Source organism: Populus nigra, chromosome 13 (assembly GCF_951802175.1).
Source record: "Populus nigra chromosome 13, ddPopNigr1.1, whole genome shotgun sequence".
Lineage (NCBI taxonomy): Eukaryota > Viridiplantae > Streptophyta > Magnoliopsida > Malpighiales > Salicaceae > Populus > Populus nigra.
Window position 1 is genome coordinate 6,570,790 of NC_084864.1, and position 25,946 is coordinate 6,596,735.

General features: G+C 31.5%; 1 protein-coding gene and 1 pseudogene across 1 annotated transcript; both read left to right on the forward strand.

The window, feature by feature from the left end:
• The first annotated feature begins 4,974 nt into the window (after positions 1 to 4,974).
• LOC133670378 (probable cyclic nucleotide-gated ion channel 16) lies at positions 4,975 to 9,420 on the forward strand (annotated as a pseudogene).
• A 1,351-nt stretch (positions 9,421 to 10,771) lies between these two features.
• Positions 10,772 to 12,108, forward strand: LOC133670418 (protein DELETION OF SUV3 SUPPRESSOR 1(I)-like). The gene is made up of 2 exons (XM_062090906.1): positions 10,772 to 10,985; positions 11,728 to 12,108. Exons 1-2 carry the CDS (start codon positions 10,895 to 10,897, stop codon positions 11,856 to 11,858), a joined length of 222 nt encoding a protein of 73 aa, XP_061946890.1. The 5' UTR covers positions 10,772 to 10,894; the 3' UTR covers positions 11,859 to 12,108.
• The last annotated feature ends 13,838 nt before the right edge of the window (positions 12,109 to 25,946 follow it).

Sequence of the window (25,946 nt, forward strand, 5' to 3'; positions counted from 1 at the left end):
ATATATATATATATATATATATATATATATAAGAGAAGAGAGGGAAAAAAATAAAGGAATTTTTATGTTTTTCCATGAATGGAGACTTAGCTTTAAATGATTCGAAGTACAAAGGATAAATATATTACAATTACAATAACAATAACATTACAAATTATAATTATAAAAAAACAAGTTTCCTTGCAAAGTTACTATAATCACTCTTAGTAAACATTAAGAATTGCTTTTTTCTATATTTTTTTGGTCCTTGAATGTTTTATGTTTTGGTCTTTTTTTTAATTTAGCCATTTGACATTACAATTACATCAGTTTGGGTTTTGGGGGTTGTTTTGTATGTCTATAAATAGGGACCTCAAGATCTCGAAGAAATATTTTGTTGCCCAGTTGGTGCTTTTGCAAAAATTTAATTTGGTTTATATAAATTAAAGCTCTAGGGGCCAACTTTGAGACTTCGACAAATATTGAGCCCCTTTAATTTTGTCCTTTAGGGGTTGGGATGCACGGTCAAGGAAAATATTTTTTTAAAAAAATTGATCATTCCAGGTGTTGTTTTTTAGGAATTGACTTAATTTTTTAGTTTGGTTGCCTAGATGTAGAGGTCTCGCAATATAAGGGAAAAGGTTTGGTACTTGGTTGATACTTAGTTTATTGAAATATACTCAGATTCTATTGATTAGACAATTAGGGCTTCAGGGACCAAAATGGTGTTTTAAAAAAATATAGTGGAATATAGTTAATGAGCATGGTTTCTTTGGTTGCAACACTCTAGTGGTGCATGTGACATCTCTAGTGATCGAACCAGGCCATCTGAAGCGGCTATAGATGCGGCCCATCTACTTCTACCATATGGGGCAACACATGTAGGGTTAATCATGATGGTTTGTCGCCAGTGGTGTTTTCTTCCATCCTTCCCTTTTTTCTCTCTCCTTCCTCAGACTTCATGCTGCCCTATCAAAAATTTTGAATTATCATCTTATTTTATTATTATTTTAGATTTGATCTTTATTTTTTTTAATTTTTTTTAATTTTGGGTCCTTTTGTAAAATATAATTTTTTTTTCAATTTCACCATTTAATAAAAAAAATGAAGGCCATCCTTTTATTTTATTTTTCAAATTTATTCATCATTCTTTTAATTACTATTTCTTTTTTTGGATCCTTTCGTGAAATTGATTTTTTTATAACCCAAATTTTAGCCAAATATATTAAAAAAAAAAGGGGGTTTTCAATGCATTTCGACAATTCAAACACTTATTTAGCAATTGTTTATTAGCCACTGTTGAATAAACAAAACATTTAGTGACAACTCTTCCTAGGTTTTGGGTTGGTTTTGATGAGCATAATATAGGTCTATCCAATTATTCATTGACATGGCTTGGTAGACTATTAATATTCACAAGTCTTAAGTGAGAGTAATTGGTTATAGATATGTTAACTCACTTATTGTTATCCAAATTAATGATAGCAATTAAGAGTGATAAAGATGACTTGGAATTTAGAATGGATAGGTTTAAGTTCAAACATCCACCTGAGTTTTAACTCATTGCAGTTGACCCACCATCATCCATGTAGGTAGATCATGGGCAGATTAGACATAACAAACCATCAAGAATAGAAAACAAGTAACAATGCAACTTATCTTAGGTAAGATGTTTTAGGGTTATAATATCTTTTCTTCAGCATAATCAATCTCTACCTTAGAACTCTAAAGACCAGTTAGGATTTCTAGTGACCATAATACTAGGTGATGATTTTTTTTTTAAGTTTCAAACCTATCTCACAAAAAAGCCTTTACCTTTAGCAAAAAGGCGGGTCACCGCGATGTTATGTGCGATAGTTTTCATCCTTTGGCATAGGGTTGATTGGAAATTTGGCTTTGTGTTTATTCTCAATAAGGTGATCTTGGTTTCATGACTTGATTCGTGAATATGAAAACTTAACTACATTGGTCTTTTTTATTTTTTTTACATTAATTTTCTTTTTTCAATTTTGTCATTCCACATTGGGTGTTTTTGAAATTAGGCTTCATGCTTTCTTCAATTTCTTTTATGTTATTGTATCCCGATCCCATCATTGAACCACAGATTTAAGGAGTCAACTTAGGTTTTTTTTTTAAAAAAAATCAATTCTCTTCAATTTTGTCCTTTAGATTTATGTTGGTTTAGATTTGAGATTCGTATTTTTTCCTAACTTTTTTATATTGAGTTATCTCATTCACATGATCCGGGTCATGGAGTTTGGTTGGCTTGCTCGGTTTGCTGGTTTTTTTGTTCCTTTTTGTTTATTGACTTTTTTTATTTAATCATTCTATATTGGATTTGTTGATGATTGAACTTTATTTATTTTTATTTTTTTTCTATTAATTTATCCTGATCTCATGATATAATTTGCATATTTGACATGCTCGCTCAGGTTAGCTTGGGTATTTTTTTTTATTTTATTCTTTTATATTGAATTGGCTAGAATATGAGCTTCTTCATATATTTTTTTCGATAACCCTTTTTTTTTATTATTATTAAAGTTCTCATGAATTTATTTTTAAAACCATTTCATTTATTGTCGTTGCATGTTTTTATATTATCTAATTAAGTTATACTAGTTTTAATTGAGTATATTCCCTACTCATTAGATTTTTTTCACTTCTTCAAACATGGTTACATTCCTTAATATATATATTTTTGGAGTAGCATTGGCACACAGATCTAATAAAAACAAAGTCCTAAATGATTTAAAATTTAGGGGAGGTTATGCCTATTTAACCCATTGAGAATTACAAATTCCAATTAAAAATGACATGGTTTCTGGGAAGGTTATTATATACAAAAGAACTACTTACTTGGTTGGCTCTTTAATAGCTATTCGCAAATCTATTATGGTTTTTGAGAAAGACGATGAGTAAATACGACCATTCTTCCTTTCTTTCATTTTTTTAAATTAAAAATAAAAAATTGCTATTTGATTAGCTCTTATTATCCTTCTTCATGGAAGTTTATTTGAGGTAATGTAAATTAGATAAATGGTTTTGCATTTAAAAATTGGAATTAAAATTTTATATGTCAAGAATCTTTGTTAAGGCATCCATAAATATAATTATAAAAGCACAACAAAAATTGTTTCTTGATTTTTAAATCATGATTGTCCACTTTTAATGACCAAAAAAGAAAACTCATGCACTTAGATTTCGATTTTTTACGGTCATAGTACTACTTTTTAACTTTTATAATAGAAATACTCCCTAATATTATCTAAATATAACTTAATTATAGTAATAATAGTTGATATACACTAATAGATTAATAAGATACAAATACAAAAGAATTTCTACTATATATCGATAGAAGCAACGAATAATTTTAATTTGCCTTTACTAGATAATTATTCGACAAACATAAAAACACTAAGCTACGTATGATTTATTTAGCGATACAAACCCTGGTATAGTGTTACTTAGTGTAATAATTTACATAAGTTTCATTAGAAAAAAATCTACTTTGATTACTAGTTTTATTCTATTGTTACTCCCGATTTAGTGTTACTTTTGATGTTTTTAAAAATTATAAAATATCATAATAAGTTTCTTTAATCATATGTTATCTTTTTAAAATATATTTTTTTATAATTATTAAGCATTATAAGACAAGATATAAGGAAGGAAAAAAAAGATATTATTACCTATTGAGTATTTCTTTTTATATAACATAATTGTTGACCATAAAAATAGCCTAAAAGTACCTATTGTTTTTATAAAAACATATTTATCAAACTAATATATTTTTATTCGTAGTCATTTTATAAATGTAGACTAGTGTTTATTGAGATATAAACAATATAATTGAATTTAAACTTTAATAGTGAATTTAAATATCTAATATAAGAGTGTTAAATTTTATAAGACAAAATTCTTGTGTATTTATTATTTTTTAAAAATATGTTTTTTAATTGGATGGTTTTATTTACACCACTTTTTTTTTCCCAATCTATTATTTATTAGAGAGTAAAAATAACCTTATTTAATTGAATGTGTTTATTCCATTTTGTTAAAATATTAAAACATAAACTTTGAAATGAATTTTTTTATTGAAAAAGAAAGCTTATAAAAAAAGGAATAAATTATGACTAAATACTTATGACTTTCCATTCCATTCCAAAAATAAAAGTCTTCTAATTTTGTTTTACAAACTTAACATTAAATTAGTAGATATTACAAATTTTATGAAGAAGTTACTCAATGATTCTAAATTTTTATAAATACTAATGATAGTGTATTATAAATCATATAACGTTACTAATAGTATATTGTTTTTTTATGATATAATGAGTTTATAATTAAATATATATATTAATTTTAAAAAATATAGCAATTATACATATCAATACAAGTTTAGCTTCTAAGATATACTACTTAAAAAAATATAAATTGAAAAGTATAAAACCAATCAAAGATAGAATAAATTTTTTAAAATATAGTTTTTTATAGTCTTTTTTCATCTTATTATTTGGATGAAAGTAAAATAAAAAAATAATTATTTTATGAGTTAAAAATTATAGAATTATTAAGACATATATTCTAAGATCATATTAATGATTTACCAAAAAGGATGGAATTTAAGTAACACCACCCTTGTAATTTCATGAATCATATTGACTGTTTAATTATTAGGTTTTCGTACTTTTGTTACAAATTTATTATTTTAAAGAACGTTATTTCTGTTCTTTGATCCATCAATAGTAATTTGTTAAATATGCTTGAAGTTAAGAACTATAATAACTTCAAAGTACTATAGCAAGAACCCTATTTATAGAAATTCATACGTGGAAGCTGCCTAGAAGTTAACAACTCAGAATACAATTTTGACAAATAAAATCATTAAAGAAAAAAAAGAGGCAGAATAATAAAAGAGAGAATAAATGTCGAATTATTATATATTGTACATTGATATCTCAAGCTGCTATGCAATACCGTAATCTTTGCAGCTTCTCTTGGATCTCCACAAATGTATGAAAAAACAGTAAGTAAGAAGCTCTGAAATTCTGTGCAATTCTCTCATTCTCAGATCAACAATGTCTCTCTGCTAGGGTTCTTCGCCCATAAAAATATCTCCCTTTTCTCTGCAATGGAAAATGAACAAGTTCCGCTCATACACCTCATCACATTTCCGCCGTTTACCCAAATCCTTGTCTCATCGACGCAAAGTTCCCTGGTGGGACCAAATTCATGAGCCTGGAAGTGAAATTGTTAGCAAATGGAACCACATTTTCCTTGTCGCGTGCATGATTGCAATGTTTCTTGACCCTCTTTATTTTTACCTTCCCATTATCGGTGGCGATGCCTGCATGAAGATTGACATTGCCCTAGGCGTCTGGGTTACCTTCGCTCGCACCTTCACGGACTTGTTGCTTTTCTTGCACATTTTCATGAAGTTTAGGACAGCTTTTGTTGCACCAAGCTCTCGCGTTTTTGGTAGAGGAGAGCTTGTTATGGACCCTAGAGCCATTGCCATACGCTACCTGAAATCGAACTTTGTTGTTGATCTTGCTGCTGCCCTTCCTCTCCCTCAGGTTAGCCATACATACATTATATTCATAATCTATACCAAGGATTTTTCATGAGTTCCTATATTGCATTGACAATGAATAATGTAATAGTTTGTTCCTGGTTATGTTTCGGATTAGATTGTTGAAAGGGTAACATGATTTTCAATCATTTAAAATATTAAAAGACTGATTTTTTTCTTAAGGAAAAAAAATTACCTTGTTGATCCAGTAACAACATTCTTGGTAAAGGGTTGAAAAATATAAATGGGATTCAGAATGAATTTCGAAATGAAATTGTGATTATTTAGCAAGCAAATGAAATGGTTATTATATTTTAAAAGACCACTGCTGGTTTTTTTCTTGGTTCTTTACGTTTGAAAATTCCAGTATTTGCAAAATATTCTACTGTGAATTTTGATGCAATCATGCCAACCTGCTCGTTTCTGTATCCGCTAAAATTTGTATTTGGTATGGAATGACAAGAACCTCATATTAATTTACTTTGAATATTGAATTGCTGGACACATTCTGTCATTTTCACAGGCTACTTGCCAGTTGAAATATGTATGATTGCGAATTACAGTTTTTAACTCAAAATATTCTAGTGATTCCAATTATGGTCATAAGGAAAACTATGCCTAATTTACAATGTCATTTCCACTACGTTTGTGACTAATGCTAAACTTTAAAGCTACAATCTTCTCCCACTATGGGACCATTGATTAATTTTTCTGCCTTCAACTTAAAGTTCTAGACGCAATCATCTATTTATTATGTGTATTGGCAAATGATTTATGGATTGACGCAATCAACTTAATTTTTCTAGGATTCATCATTGACTGTTCTATAGCCCAGCATGACATAGGGCTCGCTGTTTCTTACCTTGATTTGCTTGATTTTGACAGATTGTGATTTGGTTCATAATTACATCAGTGCTGAAAAATCCCACAGCTGCTCATGCTATCCACACTGTTTCTCTAATAGTTCTCATCCAATACATTCCTCGATTTTTTGTTATGATACCTCTGAATCGACAGATTGTTAAGACTACTGGTGTTATAGCCAAGACTGCGTGGTCCGGGGCAGCTTATAATCTCCTTCTCTATGTACTTGCTAGCCATGTAAGCACCAATTAGTTACCACCCCACTTTGTTTCAAAAATTAATTTATGAAATGTTTTCCTACTAATTAAGCTAAGACAGTGGGACATCAGTGATATTTTGTAGAGTAAATGAAATCCTGTATCAAAGCCTTGCTCATTTTATTGCTGTTATCATCATGGTCAGTGCAGGTTTTAGGAGCTATATGGTATCTGGCATCAATTCAGAGGCAGCATCACTGCTGGAACATACAATGTAAAAATGAGAGGAACCGCACACCAGCTTGCATCTCTCAATTTCTGTAGTGCTAAGGATAACCCTGCACGACAAGCTTGGCTTACAACCACTAATCTGCTCACAAATTGTGATGCCCAAAATGATGAAAATTTTCAGTTTGGGATGTTTGCCGAAGCCTTTACAAATCATGTTGCTGAAGCATCTTTCATAGATAAATATTTCTATTGTCTTTGGTGGGGCTTAAGAAGCTTAAGGTACGGTTAGTTTCTATCTCCCTTTTAATTTCCGGTTTAATCTGATGCAGCTATCTGTTTCCTATTCTTAATTTGTGAATTTGTTTATGATTCTGGAGGCCACTAATGCTGAGTAACAAGACCAAGGAGCATTAATATTCTTTTTAGTTTTAGTTTTTGACATAAGCTTTTCCTTGTTGCAAAGCTTTCTCACTAAATTTCTTGTTAACTGTTCTGTAGTAATAGATAGTTTTGTCTCTTGAAGTTAATTGGGAACAGATTTTAATTCAAAGATTTTCTATGGCAGTTGATAAATCTAAATATTTAACAAGTATGCCAAGAATAATACTCTCGGTTTCTAGAGATTAAGAATTGTGGTGATGATATTTCATTTGGTTCAATGAAAAACATGACAGCAATTTCACTGCTCTCCTTAAACTTTGATTTCTCTCCCTCTATTCCAAGCTAGCTGACCTGCAATTGATATTTTACCAAGTTTTCGTTCATTTTATGCTGAGCAGTTCGTATGGACAAAATTTGATGACAAGTACCTATGAAGGTGAAACACTATTCAGCATTGGCATCTGTATTATGGGTCTAGTTCTGTTTGCTCATCTCATAGGCAATATGCAGGTATCTATAATGCACTAACGTTCCTTTATCTTCTAATCTCTGCTTAAAATAAAATTTTAGAAGACTATTTTATTACTTGCTATGTAGCCGGTGTTTTGTTCGTGCACAATCTATTACTTGTACATCTATACAACATCTTTTACTTGCCAGAAAAGTAGAGGAAATCTTGTGGCATGAGTGAGAGTGAGATTGAAATAATTTGATTACTCTAATTATAATCCACTGTTATTCCCCTGAAGACATATATGCAATCCGCGTCTGCTAGATTGGAAGAATGGAGGATTAGGCGAAGAGATGCAGAGGAATGGACGAGGCACCGTCAATTACCTCCAGAGTTGCAAGAATGTGTTCGCCGTTTTGTTCAATACAAATGGTTAGCTACGAGAGGTGTAGACGAAGAAAGCATCTTGAAGTCCTTACCTATGGATATCCGACGTCAGATTCAACGGCATCTTTGTCTGGCCCTTGTTCGACGCGTGAGTTTTCGATATCTGATGCCTCCAACTAATGTGTAATTACTAGGATTGCGGTTTGAAATTTCTTAATCATACTTCGTGTTCTTGTTCAGGTCCCATTTTTTGCACAAATGGATGATCAACTGTTAGATGCAATATGTGAACGTCTTGTCTCATCTTTGAACACTAAAGACACCTTCATAGTCCGGGAGGGTGATCCAGTAAATGAGATGCTTTTCATCATTAGAGGACTGCTAGAAAGTTCCACAACAAATGGGGGAAGGTCAGGTTTTTTCAACTCAATTACACTCAGGGCTGGTGACTTTTGTGGGGAGGAATTGTTGACATGGGCTCTGATGCCAACCTCTCGTCTAAATTTACCTGTATCCACTCGAACTGTCAAGGCTCTCTCTGAAGTTGAGGCCTTTGCACTTAGAGCGGTTGACCTAAAGTTTGTCGCAAAGCAATTTAAACGGTTGCATAGCAAGAAATTGCAGCATGCTTTCAGGTATTACTCTCATCAGTGGAGGACGTGGGGAGCTTGCTATATACAATCTGCATGGAGGCGTTATACAAGGAGGAAACTACAAATGGAATTGGCTAGGCAAGAAAGCTTATTTTATTCTCAAGTTATGGAAGGTGAGGTTGAATATTATTACAGTGATGAAGGAGGAGATGAAAGACCATTAGTGGATCATTCAAACAATGGTTCGCATCTTGGAGCAACCATGCTTGCTTCAAAATTTGCTGCAAATACAAGGAGAGGAGTTGGCCATCAAAAGCTTCCTCCGCCGGATGATTCCACCTTAGAAATGCCCAAGTTTTTTAAACCAGAGGAACCTGATTTCTATGCAGAGCATGAAGATAGTTGAATTTTATCGTTATTATAATATATTCTATCAAATAATTACAGTCAACATGAGTTTATATATATTGTCTCTGTTCATTAACAAATAGATAGAATCAGACTCTTATAGCATGAGTTTCTTCATTTGTTTTTTTTTAATTAAAAACAATAGGCTTGCTCGAGCATGAAATTTGAATTCAAATAGATAGTTCGTTCATGGCTTTTTATTCGGTAGTAAACTGGGTTGAAAGCCTAAGAACACACAGAGTGTGGGAGTAGCACTTCCAAGTCAATTCCGTTGCGGTTGAGTATTTTTTTTTGTTTTTCAATTGAAATGTTTAAGTTTTGGAATGTTTTAGTGTGCTGTGATATTTGGAGGTTATATTGTGTGTGTATAATATAAAATATTAATTTAATATGTATAATTTAAATATAAATTTAAAAATAAATTAACTTAAAATTATACAATTTAAATTTCAATACAAAAGTAAAAAAATGAGAATTAAATCGATATAACTTGATCGACTCAATAAGTTTAAAAATAATTTAGATAACTAATAAAAATATAGTTTGACTCAAAAATATTCAAGACAACATTGTTTTTTTTTAAATATTGATACGACAACAGATTTGATTGACTTAAGTCTATCTAAGTTAACTTTTTAAATTTGTGATCTGGATCATGAGACCGTGATAATCCTAAATAAAATAATTCAAAATAAATTATGAAGTTTAATTCCCAATAAACCCATTATTAAATAATAAAATTGAAAAAAATTTAATATAAAAACAAGACACAATAAAATAACATAAGTTTACTTGGGTTAATTTAAGAAACTCGTGATTCAGGTCATGATATTAGGATAATTTCATAGAAAACAAACTCAAACAAATGACAAAACTTAATTGATAATCAACCAAATATTGAAAATATTAAATGATGAAATTGAAAAAAAAATCAATTAAAAAAAACTAAAAAAAAACTCGAGTCAACTAGATTAACCCTTCAAACCCATGATAATAATCATGAGACTGAGATAACCACAAAAAAAAAGAAGCATACCACAATAAACTATAAAGTCTAATATTCAATAAACCAAGTGTTGGACGATAATTTTTTTAAAAAAAAAAACATAAATTTTTTTAAAATGCAAATAAAAACAAAATTGTTTGGCTGGAACAGAACAACTAGAACGGAATCAGAATGTTCCAGGCAAATTTTCGGGACGGATTAAGATTTTGAGTGAGATAAAATATGTTTAGATTTATTTTTTTTTTTAAATTAAATCAAAATATATCGATTATACCAAACAAAACAAAACAGAATTAACAATGAACAACTTGGCTCCCAATATATCATAAAACAAAAATAAATCTAATTTTTTAATTTTAATAATCATTTGATCATATATATGATTTAGAAATTATAATTCTTTCTCTAAATCATGCACTACAATAATTTTTTTCCTTAATCAAATAACAACAATAGGAAGCAAACTTACGAAAATAAAAACATAATTTAATGATTACGTATCTGATAACTTCATTTCGAGTATCACTCACTATAATAGTATAATTTATTTTGTTATTATATAATAGAGAATGACTATAATTATGTAGTGTAGAACTGTAGATTACCCAAATGAACCAAAAATAAGAACAAAATTAACAAAATATTAACTGCCACCGTCGATACGATGTCGCTTGGCTGCCTTGCAAAATATGAAGATAACCCAAAATCCTCAACAACTTTCACTCCGTAGAAAATCCTCCCTGATTCCAAGTTAGGGTTTCTCTCAGATCTCTCTCTCTCTTAAACTGCAAAAAATCTGTTTTCAATTTAGCATCAGTAAGAATGGCAACTGAAACGAAACCAGCAACTGAGGATGTGAAGATTGACTTGTTCGAGGACGACGATGAATTTGAAGAATTTGAAATCAATGGAGGTAATTACCCTTTTCCTTCTTGGTTTTTGATAATCAAAGTACTTATACCAAAAAAATATGTTCTATTGTTGGATTTCTTCTTTATAGCTCCAAGATGTCATGCTTCGATTTTTATTAGGCGAAGAAAATTTGTATTGACCTTAAAGAAAGGTTCGAATTTTGGGTAAAGTAATTCATGTTTTTTTTTCAGTTATAATAGGTGGAAATAATGAATGCGGCTATGGTCATGATCTTTCTGTGCTTGGTGTTTGTGTTTATGCCGATACTTTTATTTATTTGTCTGTTATGAATGATTATTTGTTTGATTATGGATTTCTAATTCTTAATGATTCTAGTAATTAGTTGTTTGAGGAAACTGTGTTAGGAAGCTTGCTGTTACTTGATGTTGCTCGTAGCACATGTTAATTGTGGAAGCAACTATGAGTGTTATAATTTGTGAGATTGATGAATTAATATCAATGTGGATACATATTGTCTAGTTTGGATTCTTATTGCATGTTGTCTGACCAACTTTTATCTGAAATCACATCCATGCGTTTTTGGTCATCACAATGAATTGAAATCATGAAATTCTCTTGCCTGTTTTTGTTGTCTGTAAAATGTTAGTACTTGTAATGCCTTAGTTTATTAATAAACTGTGGTCTTGAAATAGGACTGTTATTTGTCCGTATTATGAGCTATTGTCTATTTTCTCCTTTTTTATGAGCTGTTGTCTCTTTTCTAATGGTAACTTAACTGACAGAGTGGGAAGTGAAGGAGGAAGGGAAAGAAGCGACACAGCAGTGGGAGGATGATTGGGATGATGATGATGTCAATGACGACTTCTCACTGCAGCTAAGGAAGGAATTGGAGAACAATACACAGAAGAACTGAGCTGTTTCTAGAACATGTCAATATAGTATCTCAAATGTTGGTTTGTGTTTGATCTTGAGATTGTTTTCTATATCTTTAGTATGGAAACAAATGCATGAACTATCAAGATCAGAAGCTGAGTACAAAATTTTAAGCTCCAGGGCTTAAATTTTGTGTTTGACTGATGTGGAAGTTGGATCTTGTGTGTTAGGAATTTGTATTTGATGAATTGCTTATTTCAGAATAACATGTTCTGGTATTATAGTTTTTATGTTTAGGGATAGCATAGTAGTATCCCTTCCCCTTATGATTCCATGTCATGATGTTAGGGCACACTTACTGTTCCATTATCATAAAATTATGAATCACCTGCAGTTTGGAATTATGCACTTCAGTAGGGTGATATTAATGGTAAAAATGCTAGGAATATCATGATTGGTGTGGCATGCAACTTTATTATCAGTAGTTAATATATAACTTATTCCATTTCTAATCCCTAGTGTTTCATTATCAGTAGTTAATATATAACTTATTCCATTTCTAATCCCTAGTGTTTCAGTGAGGATGCTATATCTGAAACAAGCATGAAAGAGAACCAGATGCATCTGAAATGGTTGTGGCAGTAATCACTCGTCTTAAACCATCTACTAGGGGTGTTCACGATTTAGTTTGGTTTGGTTTAGACTTAAAAAACCAACCGAACCGAGTTATATTAGTTTTGTGAAATATTAACCAAACCAAACCGAAATCCGGTTCAAACCGAACTGGTTCAGTTCGGTTAAATTTGGTTTTTTTTGGCAAAAAACTGAGAAACCTAATCCCATCACCAGAAAACCTAAAAATTCAACAAATCATGAAGTTAACTAAATCAACAGCAAACTTGAACTTTTTGTGAAGCTAACCTTCCTGCCCAACAACAACAATAACCATGTTTTCACATTGAAGCTAGCCTTGTAACCCATGATACATTTATATTAAAATTGTTTCGTAACCTAAGAGAACATACACTAATTAAGAAAAAGTTTCAAATCAAATAGCCTCATAAGAGTTTGAAATATTATTCAGGAGCAAATAAATAAAATCTAAAAAGTAGAACTGGACTTTATCCTGCGTGCTGTAGATCTGGATTTGTAGACCTGCAAGAATGGAGGAGGATCGCGATAGCTTGCACATAAGTAAAGAGAGAAGAGAAGCCCTACCTGCTGTAGATCTGGCTTTATAGATCTGCAAGAATAGGCTTTGTAGATCTGCAAGAATAGAGGAGGATTGTGACGACTTGCATTGAAGTAAAGAGAGAAGAGTAGCTAGGGAGATGAAGACGTGGGTTTGTGTTCGACCAATAATAAAGAGAGAAGAGAATGCAAAATCATAAATGCAAAGCAGTTGAGAACTTCAAATGGAAAAGAAGAATGAGTTTTGAGGTGGAGAGGTGGTTTGCAATTTGCATAGACGACGACTTTTTATGAAGACAAGGTAGAGGGTGAGTTATGTTAGGGTTAGGCTAGTTAACAATTTATACCCCTACACAGATGACGGCTTTTTAGGATTTGTTGGTTGGTCCGGTTCGGTTCGCCGGTTTTAGTTTTAAAAATCGAAACCGAACCAGACTTGTTAAAATTTATGGTTTTAAAAATCGGTTTAATCGGTTTTCATCTCGATTCGGTTTTTTCGGTTAATTTTTCTTTGAATTTTTCAGTTTTCTTGGTTAATTGGTTTTTTTGAACACCCCTACCATCTACCACTCATGAAATTCAGTATAGAGGCGAGGCGTGGAATGATTAGAATTTCTAAGAGAGTTGCTTTAGACAAGGTTACCCAATCCTTCTGTCATATCTATTGTCCCATCCATAGATGTTGTCATGCTAAACCTCTGGAGTAACCTAGCAAGTGTCAGGTGCAGCAGTTGTTGACGCGAATCTTGTGGTCACACAATCCACAATCAAAATTGAAATTGAGAAGCCGAAAGAGATATGATAGAAGTGTAACACAATGGAAACCTGTAGCACTATTGAAATGAAGTTGAATGACGCCACAAAGCTTGCTAAACTTCGACAAGTCAGATTCAATTTGTTTAAGAACTTACGAATGCAAGGATCTCTCTCACATGTTAAACTGAAAAGTTCATAATATTATTTATCAAAGGGTTTTTTTTTTAATTTAGGCTTTACATGTGTTTAAATAGTTTTGAGAAATTAACCCTAATGGATTTACTCTTATGGGTTGAATTAACCCCCTTACAAAAACTGATCAAAAATCTTTATTAGTAAGACTACCTTAATCCAATGAAGCCTTGAATCTTAGTTGAAAACTAAAGCATTAATTAAGTTTAAACCTAGAAATAATAATGAAAACAACAAGTCTGAACAGTAGACATAATTACGCTAGAATTTGAATTTACTTGTTCAACATTTTCTTGGATTGTATCATTCCCTTTCTTTTCAAAATGATTCATCATCGAATCATTAATAGGCGTAATGGATGTTTCATAAGCCTCTTGTTTAAGCATTCAGAGCTCTTTTCTTACAAACACTTGCCTTCAACAATTTTTTATGAAAGTAATATCTTTTGTCTTTTATTATTTCAGCGTCGTTGCTCCGCTCTTTCTGAAGTTTTCCTTTCCTAAAATAGTTCATTTAACTTATCAAATTCTTTCATTAAAACCCCAAACTTTTAGGATAGATCTTTGCATTCTTAATCAAGAATAACAATATGTTTGTTTCGCTCCCTTTGATATCACCTCCCCTTTTGATACCTCATCATCCTTTGCCATAATTCCTCATCAGAATACATGTAATCTTGATTGTAATACTCCATTTGTATTTTATTTTTACTCTAAGTTTTCAAACTAGACTGAAAAAAAAAAAACTCGACCAATCCTTTTTATATATATAACAAACCCTAAAACAATTGCTAATGACAATAAAGAATGTAAGAAGATATCAAGGACTAAAAAAAACTGACCCGAAACAAAAACATGGATAGAAATAAGTATAATTGACATGGAACAAGTGAAAAAAATGAAACAGAAGAATATAACCTGATTGATGATATGACATGAATAGAGTTTATGATACAAAACACTAATTTGAACCAAATCTAGACCCTAGACCAAACAGCATCCAATTAAACTAAAAAAAATGATATTTAGTGTGTTTTAAACTCAAATAAATAGAATATGAATTTCGACCCAATTACGATAATGTTTGATATGCTGATACGAAAGAAATAAGTAAGCTTTTTAATTTGAATCTGATTAATGCCTGAATGAGTTAAAAAATTATAATTTGTGTATTCCTACCCTAAATAACCAGAATATGAAATTTGAGTCAATTATACGATGTTTTGATAGGCTAATACGAAACAAAAGTAATCATACCAGATTTAACCCAACCAATGTTTTTAGTGTGTAATTGTTTTTTTAACTCTAAGAAGAACAATAATAATGAAAATAAACCAGAAGTTATGCAGGAAAGAAAATAGAATTTGATCAAAAACTAACCCTTAGGATTTTGATCGAAAACAAAGAGATGCAAGGACGAAGATGAAACTGACACTAAGAAAAACACAAAAACGAATACACAAGAAATAATGGATATAACTTGATTCCATAGCCTAGGTCTAATACTAAATGATGCGAACCTCTTGATCACGTGGTCAAACAACCCATAATAAAGATAATATAACTCTCGAAAAGCTAAGAAATCAGATTTGATAGAAATGTGACATAGTAGAAACCTGTCCCAAGACACTGACACTAATGAAATAAGAAATCGAATGATGCCATAAAACCAGTTAAACTTTGATAAGTCAGATTTAGTTCGCTCAAAAATAAAATAAAAATACAAGAATCTCTCTTACAAATTAAACCAAAAGGTATTATTCATCAAATGTTTTTTTTTATATAGAAAATTTTTGACTTTGCATAAGTTTAAATAGTTTTGAGAAATTAACATTAATGAATCTATTTTTATGGTCTGAATTAACCCACTTATAAAACCTAACCTACCTTTACTAGTAAGCTCAAATCCTGATCTAAACAAGACTTGAGTCTTAACTAAAATCAAAGTATTAAGTAAGCTCAAATATAGAAATAATAATGAAAACAACGAAAATAAATATAATTATGTTAGAATCCAAATCTTTTTTATTTAACCTTTTCTTAGATTTTATGAATTGTGATGCAAATGTGATACGAGGACGCGAATACCTGATCTGAATGGCTTGAACATAAAATGTTGATCTAAAATCTCAAAATTTGCTTTATCTGTGAGAAACCTTCCTGGCGTGTACCCATCAAGTTAGACCATATATTTGGGTCATGATGCTAACTTCCACAAATTCACAAACAAACGAGTGCATTTTGGTATGTGTTATCTGCCAATGCAACAATCTTCTATTGCCTCCTGGGGAATTGACATAGGAGCTGTTGGGTACAAGCGCAGTGTCTCTTTTCACAATTGCCTGGATGTACGCTAAGTTTTCAATGTCAGAGTCCTCTGCCAACTTTGAGGTCTTGCTCTTCTTGAGCAAGCTGCCATGAGCGTCTATTGTTCAACAAATTTGATGAGATCCATGTCAAGGTAAGAGATGTGGTATCCGCACCTGCTAGGATGAGAGTCTGCAACATGGAAATTTAAAACATTACGGGATTCAAGTTTGTTTTGACACAAGAAAGAGGCGGTTTTTGCAGATAGAATGTAGAGAAACATCTGCACACACAAAATAGTCTTTAACCAAGATAAAAACCACAGTTTGCCTGTCTTAATTCCAATCTAAGGATGATTTTTTTGATAGGCTAGGTTTTGTTTTTCTTACCCAAAATTCAGTTAAATGGTTCCTCGAGAAGTAACTATATATCCTATCAGATTTGGATCAGTAATAGAAGTACAGGTACTTGCTGCATTTAGCTTCTCAAAAGATAGTCATTTTCATATTTTAATTTTTATCTTAAAAATAGAGGGTTCCACCAGTTATCCTGCAAATTGCTTAATCATACAGTCTCTTAAAGTTAGCTAGTTTAGTGGTAAGGTAATGCATTTACGGGTCGTAATTTGAAGATACCATGCTTTATAAGGCTGGTAAGATTAATGCTGCATTAGACATTTAATATATATATATATATATAAAAGGACAACTTGTAGCGATAAGCTAAATGCCAAACAAAAAAATTAGAGAACGTACCACCGCTGTTGCCTTGAAAATGGTTTCACGTGAATGGCCAAACATGCAATCATCCTTTGTGGACAGCAGCACATCCCCGAAGTCCTCGACTTTGTTAGAGTCGTCAGTCATCTCGAGGAATCCAACTTTCCATAAGGGAATCCAGTTCCCTCGAAGGTCTCTTGATATTTTTCATTGATCCAAGAAAATTATTTATCCATCCTAGAAATGGGATTAAATCTGAAGGAACAAAGACCCCGGAAATAATCATAAACTCCTTCATGAGCTTTCCAGTACGTTTCCCTTCTTCATTTTCAGCTTTAGCACTACTGAAATATCTCTTCCCTGCAATAATTCTTCTGATCATATTTATTGTAATTCCTTAAAGCCATTCGCTAGTTGTTATCTTAAGTGAGTGATGTGATCCAAATTATATTAAAGGATATGCTAGAAATTATAAATTGGCAAATTACAAGATAAAGAAAGAAACTCAAAGATATATTCAATAAGTTTATTCAGAGTATTTGAATCAAGGTAGATTTTAAAGAGATTTTGTATGTTCAACAAGTGATGATCATATCTTAATCAATTTAATCTATATACAAAAGCAACCTGATCCATCTATTTCATGGGTTTAATTAATTTCAGCAACAATAGGCTTTTTTTTTCATATGTTTTATAGATTCCAAACTGTGAAAGGATTTCTTATTATGTGTGGAAATATAAGAGGCTAAGAAATAATTAATTGCAAGAGTTTTCCTTGCTTGTTTTGGAATCCGAAGTGACAACATTACACTTATTTCGGCCATGGATCCTTCTCAAGAAATCATTTCATTCAACAATTGTTTCTTCTAATTCTTAGTTTGCGGCAACTTGGCATTAATTTTCAAAATTATTATTTTTCATATTGTGCCTTATTTGATATACTTTGGGCTTTATTTTAATTTGAGTTTATGTTAGTCTATTAGGTCAACTAGGGTTTAGTTTCTTCCAAGACAATATTATTTTTAAGTTGGATAATACATTAATTGTCTCACCATATTGTGTGAATTGTGAAGGATTTTTGTTTTGGTTCTTCATTGAACTATTCTGATTTATCGAAGAACTAACCAAGTTTCATGGCATCTTCCATACTACTCATTTGCAACTCTTTATAGGTGTTGACTCTTCATAGGTTGGGGGTTTAGTTTTATAGTCTTGGTATTTCGATACAAGTTATCGTTATATCAAACTCAATCACAAACTTGGATTTAGTTTTCTTGAGAAGAGTTGATTTGACTGTAGATTTTTTAATATATATATATATATATATATATATCCACAGGGTTCACATTAGATAATATCAGAGCTAGACTATAAAATTAGGTTACCTCCCTTTATCTTTTAGTTTCCATGTTATTTTGTTATCGTAATTTAGAACCTGGTTATAACAAAAGTTTAAAAAAAATATTATATATGATCTAGTTATTTCTAATTAAAGAAGAAGAAGAAGAAGAAGAAATAGCATAAGGGAAAAATGTATGATCTATTTATTTCTAATTAAAGATAAAAAGAAATAGCATAAGGGAAAAATGTAGGGTTTAGTTGTAAATTAGGGTTTTCATCAAATCTTGGATTCGACAACTCAAATCTGAAAATTCTTAGTTCTTGAGATATCTTAATGTCATATCGTGATTTTGAAATTATTTAGACATAATTTGTTGGGTTGTTTATGAAAATTACAAAAATAATTCAAAACGGGTATTTTTAAGTCAATATATTTCTTTCTTTGTTAGTTGTGGGTAAAGTAAATAATAATAATAGTGTCTTAGCTTCATTTGGATTATTTGAGTCTTATTTCATTAGTATTTCTTATTCTTGTAATTTTCTTATGTCTTTGTATCACTCATGTTTCACATGAATTTGTTTTGCTATTTGCGATTTTATATTCGTACTTTTGTATTGATAGTCTTTAGTTTTCATTATTGAACTTCAATCTATATATTATTTTAGATTGTGCCACTCTATTGTTAATTTTTCTGATTTGTTGTGAACTAGTTCTTTAAAAACTAAAATTTATGAAATTCAATGGTAAAAGGCAAAATATGAGCTTATTATTGTGAAAATCTGAGTGCATCATGGGAATTATAATCCATCTTGTAAAGCTAAATCTAATATGTAAGAGGATTCAGATGGTCCAATAACAAGAGCGAGAGCGAAACAACTACAAAGGGCCTTAATGAGTCAAATTAGAATGATTGAAACTGCGTCGGAGTTAAAAATTAGCAATCATTTTGAAATTTGTTCAAGGATGTTTCTTTGCCTACAATTGGAACTTGGAGATGGAAAAAGCCCTTAATGGTTCTTTTGATGATAGGCTACTTGAATTTGGGTTGATATGCAAATAAGTGAAGGAATTGATGCTGTTTATGGTCAGAACAACAAATGAATTTGAACCCGAATTTGAAGTCATCCATTGCATGTGAAAACAAGACTAATCTAGGTGGATTTCAAGTTCAGAACGTGTTCTTTCTAGATTGTTCAACCATGATTGCATTGGACTTTTGTGTAAGAAGATCTATTGTTTTAAATTTGGTTTGTTTATGTTAGAAAGGTCAAAAAAACGTGTGCTAGTTAATTTGTCTAGGTTAGTTTGTCAAAGTCTGTATTTTAGGCTTGACTTCTGCCATGTTGATTTTTTCCTAACTTTGGAGGGATGTTCCAATTATAAATATAGTATCAGAATATGTAATAAAGGACTTTTGGCCAAGATTTGAAATTTAATTCATAGAATTAAGAGTTGTTTTTCCAAATTGATTTTGTGAAGAACCCTACCTGACTTATCACTCTTCAATCACAAAGAGTGTGGTGTCGAAATCCTAGATTGATCTTTGTGGCGTCCAGATTGACTTATCAAAGTATCATTCTAGTCTATCCTCCATCTTACTTACCTTGAAATCACTATAATCCAGCCTAAACACCAAAAGAAAGACAACACAACCAGACCCATCCTTCATCCATTTTCATCAGATTCATTGTTGCCGATTTTCAAATCATTCACGACACATCAAAAGCTAAAAATTTACGTGAAACACGAGATGAATGATATTTGTAACACTCTCAATCACCGGGACAAAACTAAAACATATTTATGAAAACACAAGAACTTTTTTTTTATAATGATAATCTACTGAAATTTCAGCAGAGCATGTGGTAGGAAGTCTCAAGTTATTGACTATAACCTCTTACACTTCTATTCACATTTTTTATTTTCGATCCAATCATCCTAGATCTCAAACCATAACAATATTAATTATCTCATCACCAAAGTCCATAAGAATAGGTTCACAAATAATTATACATTTCAAGGAAAATAAAAACTAAGCATATGCATATAAATTCATAGGAGTATCATTATGGAAAGATTCATTTGTATCCATGCACCCATTTAGAAATTTAATTTGGTTATTACATAATTAAATGGTTATTACATTTAATCCCAAAATATGCATATTACACCTAGTCTATGGCATTAAAAGCGAAATAAGATGTGAATTACTCTTGACACAAATGAGATGGCCATGAAAAAATGCAACAAATTATTATAATTAATGAAACAAACTATAATTAATAACCATTTTATTGAAAAATATCACTATGTCCTTTTTTAATTGAAAAATATCTCTTTAAGAACAATTAATCAAGAATATGCTACTACCAAGTCACTAGTATCATTTGTTATCTTTCCTTAGATAGCTAACTCATATTTTGGTATGCTGATATCAAGACATCCCCTTGATATCATTAGCTTTCCCTGGTTCCCGGGAGTAGATCATCAAGTTCATTTTCTTCTCCCAAATCCATTGGGGGGATTTTATGCTAATGCTAATAAATCTCATTAATCTCTCTTACCTAGGATCAACTAATCAAAATCAAAATAATGCTGATATCAATGAAATCCATCAATATCATTACCTATTCAAACTCGAAATAGCTAATCAAGTCCTTTCAAATACTTCAATTTATCCATCGATAATGTCGATGTCAATAATTCCTTGACATCATTAGCCTCTATGTCTGGAACAGCTAAATCAAGTTTCATGTAATGTCGATATCAATGAAATTCATTGATATCATCAACTACCTGATCTCAAAATAGCTAATCAGGTCCTTTTAGGCACTTTAATTTAGTATTCGTTAATACTCATGTCAAGAACCCATTAATATCATTAGCCCCTATTTCCAGAAGTAGCTAATTAGTTTGTTCATCTATATTCTTTCTTGCCCTCCTTTATTCATTAACATACTTGTTTCAAATATTGGTACGAGGATAAATGAGTAAATTCTAGCAATATTAAATATGCAATAAGTTAACAAATTATAGATGTTAGACATCTATTTGCTATGTTTGAAGTCCCCTCTCTGGCTTGAGTTGGTGGCCTAGCCATTAAAGTATCCCATATAAATCAATTTATTCATTGATTAACACTTTTATTTGTAAATTAAAAAATCATATTTGCGTTCCAATATAATAACTTTTTGTTCATTACACATTTTATATCATAGGTTTAACCACCATCTTTTTAGATTATATAGTTCTCAAAACAACCATAATAACATTCAAAAGAGAGATTTATGACCATCATTAAGAGCTTCACATCATTCAACTTTTCATTATATTTACATTTTTCAATACTAGATTTTCATTTCAATCTCCAAACATGACTAAACACTAATGTCTTATAACTTCATCTTTAGGTTCTATATTAAAAACTCTTTTTACAATAATTATGAAATCATATATAATCATCAAATCAAGATTTTATCTTTATCCTCATCAAATCGTATATGCATCATGATTCTAACATGGAAGGGTGACATGATCAAAGAGTTGATGTCTTATCTCAAGTGCAGGAGTGGCAAAGTTATAAATAATTCAGCAAGACCGGGGTCGATCCACAGGGAAGTTAACTATATATATATATAATGTAACAAAGAGTTAAAGAGATCTTTGAGATTAATGTGAGGATTAAACAATAATAAAAATAGATGTAAACTCTTTTTATTCTCAACTGGAAATAAGTATAATATAACCTCTTTTTATTACTCAACTGGAAACCACACACAAAGAAGGTTCCAACCGGATGATTTATCCTTAATAGTTCATTATACATTTTTAACATGATCATACTTAATTATCTTATTTTAGTGACATCATACTTCTAAATATTATCAGGAATTCATGATGCTAATTATGTTAACAACAAATCAAGTTCCTCTCATAACAACGATGTCGGCCGAAGACTATAAAGAATCAAGTATTTATTGTATCAAGTGTTATACAATAAAAATCTAGATTAATCATTTGACAAGCAAGGTATTAAGAATTAGTAAGATAAAAAGATAAGACATGTTAACAACAAACTTTATTGGATATAAACATTGAAGTCCATGTTGAGTTTATATTATACATATTCTAACACCATTAGTGAAACCTTTTCACCTTGACATAATTAACTTAGCTAGACATAATGAAGAAGAAGAACATAAATAAACAAGATAAGAACATAATTATGATATAAGTTAACTAGGAGCAGTAAAGGAAATGAAAAGCATAAACAAGAGATTAATAAAACATGAAATAAAATTTGAACATTACAAAGAGAGCAAGTAAGAAAATGATCTTGATTTGAAAACTAAGATGTATAAATGAATGACAAATGCCTCCTTTTATAGGCTAAAATTCAGAACTATTCATTTGGTAATTGATTATTGTTGTAGTGGCCAACTATTGATTTAGTGGACAGCAGCCTTCAAGCATTTTGGCTGGATGAAATGACATTGATGCAATCAGAATTTTGCAAAGTGTTCTTCTTAAAAGTTGTTGGAAGTCATCTCCACTTTCCACCCACAACATTTCAGAGCATTTGGATCACTACAAATTAAGATATGGCTAAAATACTGAGTAGTGCTTCTTGTGGACGTGGTGGATAACCCTCAAGCTCTTGTCTAGATGAAATATTATTTCTAACATCAGAACTTGAGCAGGTGGTCCGCATGAAAATTATTGGAAATTGTCTTATCTTTCCACCCACCAAATTTGACGTCATTTTACCTTATAAAACTCCAGCGATGGGTAAAATTCTGAGCAGTGTTTGGGCTAGATTGCAAGCAGATTCTGACTTCTCTTTTGTGGCCAAGCTTTGAATTTGTAAACGGCAGATTTGGGTCTTCCACTCTTCATGAACATTGTAGGCCTATTTCTTAGCTTTCTAGCCATATAAACCAAACTGAAATCCAAGATCTACAGCTCCCGATATGACTCAATGACTGAATGGTGTTCTAGTTTGATCCAGCATCTCTTCTCTAACCTTAGCCCTTTCTTTGTCTTTTCACTTTCAATAGCTAATCACATCAATCAATCTTTTGAATTGTGAAATATGCCTGCATTTAAAATGAGCATTTACCATAAATTAAAGCTATCTAATATTATCAGACTTGTTATTATAAAACATGCTTAAGTTAGGGAATTTGATGATACTTTAAGTGCAATATGATGATATAAAGCCTTAATGAGAATGCACTTTTAAGTACTAATCAAAGGGGCTGATTCTAATGTGTATATTCAGATGGTCCAATAACTAGAGCTCGAGCAAAACAACTACAAAGTGCCTTAACAAGTCACATTAGCGCGATTGAAGCTTCGATGAGTTTGAGGGCTTGTGAATTGAATGAAAATGGTTTAAATATATTTGTTTGTCTACAAATAAGGATTGAGTCATGATTTGAGAGTTTTAATGATTTTAGGTTTGTTGTCAGCCCATCAACCAATTTTGGCCTGAATTTGCTCCTATTTAATGCGAGGGAAAATAAAGCCTATTCTACATGATTTTCAAGTTTAGAATTTCATCTTTCCAAATTGTCCAATCATATATGCATTGGAGTTTTGTTCAAAAAGCTATGGTTCTTTTAGTTTTGAGTGTCTATTTGTGTATTTTGTAAGTAAAAAATGTGTGTTATTTATTATTTGTATAGATTTATGAACAAAGTCATTTATTTGGGACTCCATTATGTTATTTTGGTATTTCCTAGACTTGGAGGGTTGTTCCAAGTATATAATGATGTTTCAGACCATGTTTTGGATTTTTTTGTGCAATAATATTAAACTTTTCAACTTCTCATTCAAAGAGTTTTCTTGTTCTCTCAATTCCAGAATTTGACTGAAGAACAAATCAGACGTATCACTCTTAATCATAAAGAGTGTGGCGGCTTTATCTTGATTGGAATTCCTTTATGGCATCTCTGACTTGTCAAAGAGTTTCATTCAGACTTTATCCCTCATTTCCATTATAAATTACGTAATTTTCAGCCTAAACACCATAAGAAAAACCATATAACCAAACCTACCTTCCTTCATCTTCACATTAGATTGTTAGTTTATTTGGGTTAGGAAGTTAGGGCACATCATCTTGGTATCAGAGCAAAGGTTTTAGAACTAATTTGGGACTTTGTATATGGATCACTTGGGATCAGAAACATCAAGGATTATGGATCTTTTCTCTTTTACTTTTTTGCTAAGGTTTGATTTGAATTGTATTGATTTATGGTTGTTCTTGTTATTCTTCTCTCATCTGATCTAGGCTGATTGGTTTGTGTGAATTTTGGACCATATTATAAGTATTATGAACTGAGACAAATTGGTTTTTTTCCTTGATTTGGATTTGGATTAGAACGAGTTCCCTTGCTAATTGTGGTGGCTGTTTGTGACCTGATTTGAAAGACTTTATTGTTTAGATTTATGTGTGAATTGTGGGAATTGATATACTATGGTTGGTGAAAGAGATGAGATTCCAAGACGAATCAGTTTGGAACAAGCACAACTTATTGACTTGCAATGATCTCATGATGAGATTCGAGAAGAAATGACGGGAATTCATGATCAGATGAGATTCGAGAAGAAATGAAGAGACGCCCTCATGATGCAAAGGAACAATTTGCAACCCCAATAAAGGCAAGCCCGTAAGGTGCAATGAAATGCTATTGTAGAGGCTCAATTGGAGCCAAATAGGGATGATGAGGCTGACGAAAGGGGTAGACTGAGAAGAGAGAATACTTGAAGTACTTGGAGCCAAATTGGAATTAAACTTACAGTTCTATCATTTAAAGGTAGTAGCTCACCTGAGGAGTACTTGGAGTGGATTCAAAAAGTTGAGAAAATGTTCAATTGGTACGATTATACTGACAAAAAAAGGTGTAAGGTGGTTGCGTTGGAGTTTATCGATTTTTGTTTGGAAAGTTGACATATGTATAAAAAGAAAAACAAAGGTACAAAGAATATAAGGGGCATACCCAAATTTACAATGTAAACAAAAAGCTTCAAAAACAACAAATGGCCACAAAACAGAAAACTCAAACCTAGCTAGACTAGCCACAGACAACAATAAAACCAACCAACACATCAGTTTAAGATTCAACGTTATTCACCTTCAAAGCTCTTTGGATCTTAACGCTTTCATTTGTTACTGGAACATTTCTCATTAGATTGAGCTTGTCACGAATGATCCCTTCGATTTGATCAAAGACCAAATTTGAATTTCTAGACATACTTGCAAAGATATTTGCTTTTCCTTCTTGCCAAACACAATACACTGTAGCTATGAAACCCAGTTTACTAGAAAAATTTCTAATGCGGATCAGCCCAACACCAAGCGTAATCATGCTAACGACCCATTGGACGTGCCAATTGGGCCAATCACAAGAGCTAGGGAAAAGAAGCTTAAAGAAGCATTGAATGGGCTTGTTCAGAACTTATAGAGCAAGATGGACCTAGAGGGGCTTGGGACATTTAAGGAGCATGATGGACAACCTTTAATTCATCTAGTTCAGGTTCAAGAAGAGCCCAATTTGTGTGGAATGAGGGGTTGATATGTCCGGCCCCATACCAGCCTTGTTGGGATTTTTTTTCCTAAT

Bases quoted from the DNA above. Each gene is read 5' to 3' on its own strand.
- LOC133670418 (XM_062090906.1), top strand. From the start codon at position 10,895: ATGGCAACTGAAACGAAACCAGCAACTGAGGATGTGAAGATTGACTTG. The intron at 10,986-11,727 runs GTAATTACCCTT...CTTAACTGACAG, and splicing joins AGAATTTGAAATCAATGGAG to AGTGGGAAGTGAAGGAGGAA.